Source organism: Haplochromis burtoni, unplaced genomic scaffold (assembly GCF_018398535.1).
Source record: "Haplochromis burtoni strain Fernald_Lab_line unplaced genomic scaffold, NCSU_Asbu1 Contig_341, whole genome shotgun sequence".
In the NCBI taxonomy this organism is placed as follows: domain Eukaryota; kingdom Metazoa; phylum Chordata; class Actinopteri; order Cichliformes; family Cichlidae; genus Haplochromis; species Haplochromis burtoni.
In genome coordinates, this window is record NW_024582702.1 from 369,073 (window position 1) to 377,613 (window position 8,541).

General features: G+C 40.9%; 1 protein-coding gene across 1 annotated transcript; it reads right to left on the reverse strand.

Moving 5' to 3' along the window:
- Nucleotides 1-943: 943 nt before the first annotated feature.
- On the reverse strand, nt 944-6,637 carry LOC102307928 (fucosyltransferase 7). Its single transcript, XM_042228665.1, has 2 exons — nt 6,544-6,637; nt 944-3,318 (listed from the first exon to the last, which is right to left on the reverse strand). The coding sequence occupies exon 2, from the start codon at nt 3,264-3,266 to the stop codon at nt 2,229-2,231; it is 1,038 nt and encodes a 345-aa protein (XP_042084599.1). The 5' UTR covers nt 3,267-3,318; nt 6,544-6,637; the 3' UTR covers nt 944-2,228.
- Between the last annotated feature and the right edge of the window lie 1,904 nt (nt 6,638-8,541).

Sequence of the window (8,541 nt, forward strand, 5' to 3'; positions counted from 1 at the left end):
CAGACATCCAATAATACCATTAAGGTGAATTCTTTTAAACCACACAATCAATCAATCAATTTATTTATAAGACATTTGAAAACAACACAGGTTGGCCAAAGTGCTGTACATAGTAAAAAAGCGAAAAGTAGATCAAACACACAAAGAACAAAACAACACTCAGTAAAAATGTGTTTTCAGAAAGTGTGGGAGAGATCCTCATATGAAGATGATCCAAAGTTTGGGCGCAGCGATCGGCCCGATCTCCTCTGTGTTTTAGCCTGCTGCCAGGGACAGCTAGAAGCAACTTATCAGCTGCCTGAGAGTTCTGTTTGGAGTATTTTTAGTTACCAGATCAGAGAGGTATGATGGAGCTTCCATTTAGAGATTTAAAAACAAGCAATAAAATGTTAAAATCAATTCTACAACGTACTGGAAGCCAGTGTCAACGAGGCAAGACCGGGGAAATGTGGTTGTGTTTACGAGCGCCTGTCAAGAGTCGGGCTGCAGCGTTCTGAAGCAGCTGAAGACGAGCGCAGAGCCTGGCTGATACCAAAATATTACAGGCATCAAGCCTGGATGAAGTAAATGCATGGATCACTTTCTCAAAGTCAGCAAATGACAAAATGTTCAGAATTTATTTTTTCTCAAATGAAAAACTGTCATCAAAGAGCACTCGAAGATTCTTTGCAAAGGGACCTCTGGACTTTCCAGAGCACCAAGGTCAACCTTAAGAGAAGAGTGAGGCTCAGAAGGTCCAAATAGTTCAATCTCAGTTTTTTGATCATTCAAAAGATTTAATGCAAACCATGATTTAATGTCATCACCCATATGGAAAAGATATTTATAAACCTTATAAAGTTTGTATCTGTCTTGTGTGAAACTTGTATGAAAAGCATACAAGAGTGAAAACAGATATAAGATCCCTTGAAAAATTATATAATGAAACTTGTATGTTTTGGATACTTACTGGAACAATATATGAAAGTAATGAGAAAGTGGCCACTTTCATGAGTACATCATGTAAGTTTTTACTATTTCTTTTCCATATGGGCAAGGCCGTCTAGCAAAACTTTTAGAGCCTTCATCATGTGGATGAAGAGCCACCAAACCTGACAGAAAAACTTCTATCAGTTAAATAAGATCTGAACCATGCAGTTCCTTTAATACCCACACAGCTCTCCAGTCATGATAAGAGAATCCCATGATCCACTGTATCAAATGCCGCACTTAGATCTAAAAGCACTAAAATAGCAGAGTTACCAGAGTCAGCAATTAATAAAAGATCATTAAAAACGTTTAAAAGCACAAGCTCAGTGCTATGTAGCGCTTTAAAACCAGGCTGAATGTTTCTGAGATGTCATTAATTTTCAGAAATGCCTGGAGCTTTTTCCAGGATTTTGGACAGGAAGGGGAGTTTAGAGACAGAACTGATTGTTTTTGGGGAAATGGGTGAATGTGTGGTGAGTGGAGAGTTGACAACAGAATTAATGATGTTGAATAAGACACAGGGCGTGTAGCTGTAGTTAGAGATGATATCTGATAAATACTTAGTTTTGCTTTTCGAACAGCATCCTGATAAAGAAACAGGGCTCCTCCTAACATATGAAAGGAAATCTGGAGTTGATCCTTTTTCCATTTTCTTTCCGCTTTCCTGCACGTCCTTCTGAGGCCCGAGTGACATCGTGTAACCAGCGATCAGTTTTAGGTCTAGTGCACTAAGGAACATCAAGAACATTTGAACAAGTGGCATTGAACAAAGTAAGCAAATGTTAATGCGCCTTCCAAGGAAGGGGCACCAATATTCTGATAAACAGCAGAGAAATGTCCAGCAGTGGCAGGAGAATATCTGCTACTGCTCACAAAGAATAGCCCTAAATAAAACACTGGCCCAGCATGGAGCCCTGAATTATTATTTCAGTCTGGTACCATGTAATGAAATGTATCTGTAGTGTGTATCTGCCATCGCTCATGTCCTTTGAGACGATACTGCACACTAGCAGTCAGTACTAACAAAAACCGTGCTTCTTGTTCAGTGGCACATGTTTACCTGTAGTTCGCACATGTGTAACGTGATTATTAGCAACCTACCCACCTGCTTCAACTTGCAGTTTCTCACCGTTTACCAAAATTAACTGACTGTGCAGCAAATTCTCTTCCACTGTACTTCAAGTGTTCTGCATTTTACATTTGCATGTGGAAACTCAGCAGAATCCGCAGTCTGAAACCTTTGGTGAATAAATCAGACACTAGCTGTTCACCCAGCTGTCCAGGTCGTGGTAGACTTTCCTGGCTGGTAAACTGGGATACCTGACACAGATCTGACACAGCCTTTCTCTCCAGTCACTGTAGGTTTTAATTCGGTAGGTGTTGTGCCACTCCAAGTATTTCTCATAGGCCTGCCTGTCTGCAGACAAAATCTTCAGATATGTTGCCAGATCAGCTGGGCTATTGAAATCAGCTACATGGATAAAGGAATGTGGGGGGGTCATGGCTTCGTAGGTGGCCTTGTTGGGGCCGAGAACCACTGGTACAGCCCCTGCTTGAAAAGCGTTCCTCCAGAGTTTCTCACTGATGTAGTCTTTTTTCTCAGAGTTCTCAAAAGAAAGGTAGAACAGACAGTTTGAAATGGTGGGCAAAAGCTTCTTGTCTGGCAAGGGTTTCTTGTTCCACCTGCCATACACCTCTATGGGGATATGCTTCTTTAGTCTTTGATAAAAAGCAGCCCGAGTCTGTTGAGGCTTGTATTTGCTGACCACCCAGCTGGCAAAGCAGGAGCGATTTGGAGCAGCTGGAAAACTTAGATTATCACCTCCCAGCATTGTTTGCCCATAAGGAATGGATATGTCTGCATCACGCCTGTAGCTCATCGTCCAGTTAAAGAGGCCGTTGAAATGTGTGAGTTTCACATTATTGACAGGAGGTTCCAAGGACATCCACACCCAGTGCTGAGACGCAGGTCGATCCAGGTGTAGGGGCACAGATGAAAGACCTCTGCTCAGCTCATAGTGGTGGAACACAACCACGTCGGCAGCAGAGAAGTCAGCTCTGTCATTAGTGAGTAAACAACGGCTGATGTTATACATCTTGAGGCATTTGTTCCCGTCCAGACTGTAGGAGCGGCCAAAAGGCCAGTGCCACACCAGAATCCTGATGTCTCCATGAGCACCGTTGGGGTAACTCTGCAGCTCGCGGTGGGTCAAGAAGCTGTTGTAGAACAGCAGTGAGAGAAAAATGACGACATGCAGGGTGAGAATAAAGCAGGCCCTGGGACCAGATGTTGTCATGGCTGCTGGGTGTATTCCAGGTCAAAAGGCCACCGATCAATGGTATGGAACACTAAAAGGGAAGGAAGGGTAGATCAGAAATATTACTTTCACACACTCTCATCAGTGCAGGAACTGCACATGGGCAAGATGTAATCAACCAAGACAGAAACTGTGGCAGGCATGTAGCAACAGTTTCATTTTATTTTATTTTAGATCTAATATGGAAAATTGCTGTTCGTACATGACACCTGTTCAATTCAATTTTATTTATATAGCACCAAATCACAACAAAAGTCGCCTCAAGGCGCTTGTCAAAGGCATACGCAGGATAAGTGATCTTTACTCAGGGGGAGTGTTTATGTCATTTGCTGAAATAACCCGAAAATACGGTTTGATAAGAGAAAATAATTTTTGGAAATATTTACAAATAAGGGATTGTGTTACCAAAGGAAAATTTGCTCAAAGCTCGAATATGGTGGTGGAGTTTTTAGAATTGTCCAGTACAGCACATAGGGCGGCGGCTTTCTACAAACTGTTTAACAATCCAAAAAAAGAGATATGTGAAAACTTGAGGGTTATATGGCAGAGGGATCTGGGTTGTGCAATTTCTAAAGAAGACTGGCGCAGAATTTTGTCATTCTCTGATAAATATATAAGAGAGGCCAGGGGTAAATTTACTCAGTATAAATTAACACACAGATGGTACTTCACTCCATCCAAACTTTATAGAATGGGAATTAGTCCCAGTAATGTATGCTGGAAATGTAGTTCAGATCCAGGGACATTTATGCATGCTATTTGGGAATGTGGGAAAGTTTATCCCTTTTGGCAAAAAGTATTGGACAAAATAGGAAGGTGGATTGGTTTGATGATACCCCTGTCACCAAGACTGTGCTTATTAGGGGATCAGTCAGTATTACCTGGGGTTTCAAAATATGACTTTGTGGTTATAAAGGTGGGGGTGATCGCAGCGGCTCGAGTTATTCTCAGTGTATGGAAGGAACCGTCTCCTCCAGAATATAATAGGTGGAAAGAAACTATGCTGAAAATGGTGTCGTATGAAAAACTCTTGGCTAGGATTAATGATGATAGGGAGGGTTTTGACAAATCGTGGGGACGTGTTTTTGGCTGAGATGGTTGGAACTTATTTGGTCAGGGCAATTATCTTTAGTCATGTTGTACGCTTGCTGCACTGTTTGTTTGTGTAGGCACTCAGTAAGGGAATGACTTAAAGATTTGAGTTAACTGTCCTTTTTTTTTTTTTTTTTTTTATTTTTTTTATTTTTTTTGTTTTTTTCTGTTGTTGTTTGTTGGTTGTTTTGTTTGTTTCGTGTTGTGAAATGTTAAAAACAAATAAAGACTTCAATTATAAAAAAAAAGTCGCCTCAAGGCGCTTCATAGATACAGAGAAAAACCCAACAATCATATGACCCCCTATGAGCAAGCACTTTGGCGACAGTGGGAAGGAAAAACTCCCTTTTAACAGGAAGAAACCTCCAGCAGAACCAGGCTCAGGGAGGGGCGGGGCCATCTGCTGTGATTGGTTGGGGTGAGAGAAGGAAGACAGGATAAAGACATGCTGTGGAAGAGAGACAGAGGTTAATAACAGATATGATTCAATGCAGCAGCCTACGTCTATTGCAGCATAACTAAGGGAGGATTCAGGGTCACCTGGTCCAGCCCTAACTATATGCTTTAGCAAAAAGGAAAGTTTGAAGCCTAATCTTGAAAGTAGAGATAGTGTCTGTCTCCTGAATCCAAACTGGAAGCTGGTTCCACAGAAGAGGGGCCTGAAAACTGAAGGCTCTGCCTCCCATTCTACTTTTAAATACTCTAGGAACAACAAGTAGGCCTGCAGAGCGAGAGCGAAGTGCTCTAATAGGGTGATATGGTACTACAAGGTCATTAAGATAAGATGGGGCCTGATTATTTAAGACCTTGTATGTGAGGAGCAGGATTTTGAATTCTGGATTTAACAGGAAGCCAAAACAGGAGAAATCTGCTCTCTCTTTCTAGTCCCTGTCAGGACTCTTGCTGCAGCATTTTGGATCAGCTGAAGGCTTTTCAGGGAGTTTTTAGGACTTCCTGATAATAATGAATTACAGTCGTCCAGCCTGGAAGTAATAAATGCATGAACTAGTTTTTCAGCGTCACTCTGAGACAGGATATTTCTAACTTTAGAGATGTTGCACAAATGGAAGAAAGCAGTCTTACATATTTGTTTAATATGTGCGTTGAAGGACATGTCCTGGTCAAAAATGACTCCAAGGTTCCTCACAGTGTTACTGGAGGCCAAGGTAATGCCATCCAGAGGAAGAATCTGCTTAGATACCATATTTCTAAGCTTTTCAGGGCGCAGAGCTGGGTGTCATCTGCATAGCAGTGTAAATGTATGCTATGTCTTCTAATGATGCTGCCTAAGCCCATATGGAAAAGATATATATAAATCTTATAAAGTTTTTATCTGTCTTGTATGAAACTTGTATGAAAAGCATACAAGAGTGAAAACACATATAAGATCCCTTGAAAAATTATATAATGAAACTTGTATGTTTTGATACTTACTAAAAAAATATATGAAAGTAATGAGAAAGTGGCCACTTTCATGAGTAAATCATATATGTTTTTACTATTTCTTTTCCATAGGGAGGGAAGCATGTATAATGTAAACAGAATTGGTCCTAGCACTGAACCCTGTGGAACTCCATAATTAACCTCAGTGTGTGAAGAGGACTCTCCATTTACATGCACAAACTGGAGTCTATTAGATAGATATGATACAAACCACTGCAGCACAGTACCTGTAATACCTACAGCATGTTCTAATCGCTCTAATAGGATATTATGGTCGACAGTATCGAACACTGCACCTGTGTGTACACAACCCCTGTCATCGTTCTGCTCCTGCAGTATGTTCATTACACACAGTGTAGCTGCTACAGAAATGATTTAGGTTTCATTTTTTTAAATGCCAGCATTTCTTTTAATAATAATCAAATATTCATCGAATAATTAAAACGTCAAGGTAATTATTTCTGACTATATTTCATTCCTTTTCTGATCACTTTCATATATTTGTTAAACAGCAGTCTACTGAAATGAAAGTGGCACAGTGACAGCTGGGAACACCACAAACATGCGTCTAAGAACAGAACAGTTTCAAGAGAGAGAAAAAGGAAACCCTTTTCCCCATTTTTCATGCATCTGAACACACAAACATCCATATTTCATGATTATAATAAGCAAAGACAGCCTAGCAGCTGAAAACAAATCAAAACAAGTTTGTGCTGCTTACCTGGGTACCATACCAAGCAGTCTGTGCTGGTGAAGCTTTTTCCTGCTCAATCTAAAGAACATAAAGGAAACCCTGCCTATGCCAAATCCTGTGACTCATTTCTTGCCTCACACACAGAGTGTGTGGGCGAGGGGTGTGGCTGTTAATCTGCATGATTAATTGATCAGCCATCAGCAGAAACAAACACTATCATTTATCATGAAGTAATTTCAGATGAACACATGAGGGCAGAGCTGATGATTTATTGTATTAACATTCACCCGACTCTCAGTGTGGTGTGTTTATGCTCGCACTCAGCTGGTTTTAGAGTTACCACAGACATCTGCCACCAATGCCACCCAGTTTTACACTCATTTAGTTATTTCTTAAATCACTCATGCATTCTGTTTTGCAGAACTAGCACAGCCACCAGTGGAGTCAAAAACATTGCCATTGCTGATTTTCGATTCGTAAACCACAAGCTGGTCTTCCTGTTCCTGTTCCCGTATCTCTGCAGAGAAAAGGGGCATTGGGTTACACCGCTCAATGAATGTGCCAACCACAATGTAACCGTTTCAGCCTTTTAGTGTGGCCTCCCACCAGTGCCTCTGCAGCCTCAGCTTTGACTTACACATTTAAAATTGTTTATGAAGTTGTAGTTATCAGAACCTGGTAGACTGTGCAAAAACTTCCCACAGAAGCCCAGTATTCCTGTTCAGTGATACTTTTGATCAGCCTAATTCTCTAACCCTCGCCTTGAAATGCTCTTTTTCTCTTGCTGTCACCCAAGATTCACCTTAATGCTCATATCTGCTCATGCTAAGTGATGCACAGTGTTGGGAGGTGTACATACCAAGCTCTAAATGTATTGTGTACTTTGAGTGCTGATGTGAGGCACTGTATAGGAGGCAAACAACAGGGTCCCACTGAGATCATAAAGGTGTCTGAAAGCTGTATGAAACAATAACTGTTTGGATTCATTTTAGAGCTGTGCTAATAGTATAGAAGTTGTAATTCTACATTCAATTCTTCATTCAAATACACTAAGGCACCAGTTGAAAAATAAACCAGTTGAAAAAAAAAAAAAAGTCAACCAGACACCATTTTTGCGACCTATTTTTCAAATCACCTTGGGAGAGGGTGAGGCATGTTTCTCATGCACATGGTAAAGACCAGAGAGTCATTAGTGAATTAGTGTGGCGGAGTGAATCAAGGGTATTGGGATGGTTTTTGAAGTTTCTTTTTAAGTTTTCTTGCTAAATTAAACAACAATGCAGACTGGTTTCGTTCTTTAGAGGAAAAATAACGGTTGCACAGGCATTCAAACGAGTCTCGCCTTGTTGTCTAATATATATATATATGTCTAAAATATATATGCCAAGGCCACTGAGGAAAGCAAAACTCAAAGACAGGGCTCCTAACTAAAAGTTCAACAGGAAAAACACACGGTGCAAAGAGAAATAGTGATCCAGAGGTCCAGATAGGAAGGGAATCCACACATCTGGAATCCAAACAACACTCTCAAACTCAGGGCAACATCTCTGCACACCCAAGGAAGGAATCCAGAGGAATCTGTGCAGAGAAAAACACAGTAAGTTGTACTGTGAGTGCTCAGGTAGTATAGAAAAGCACTGTCTCGCTACAAGCAATTAAAGCACAAGAACTACAAACAGAGTATGTTGATATATTTTCTCTTTAACACATGTTAGAGTTAATTGGCTGAATGAGATGTGTTAAAAGTTTCACAGTCCTTTATTTACACATTGACACTGCCCACTAGCTCACAATGTTCCGCTCTGGGCTCCTTTCCTCTGCAGGTCCCACCATGTGACTCAAATAGGGGAGCCATGACCTGCAGATGATCCCCTCACACTTGCCCCTGAACCCACTACACCTTGCAGTTGAGCCATAAACCACACCCACCACACCTCTTATTTTGGAATTCATTTGAGAAAGAAACCAAAAGCAAAAATAGTAACTCACACACACACACACACACACACACACACACACACACAC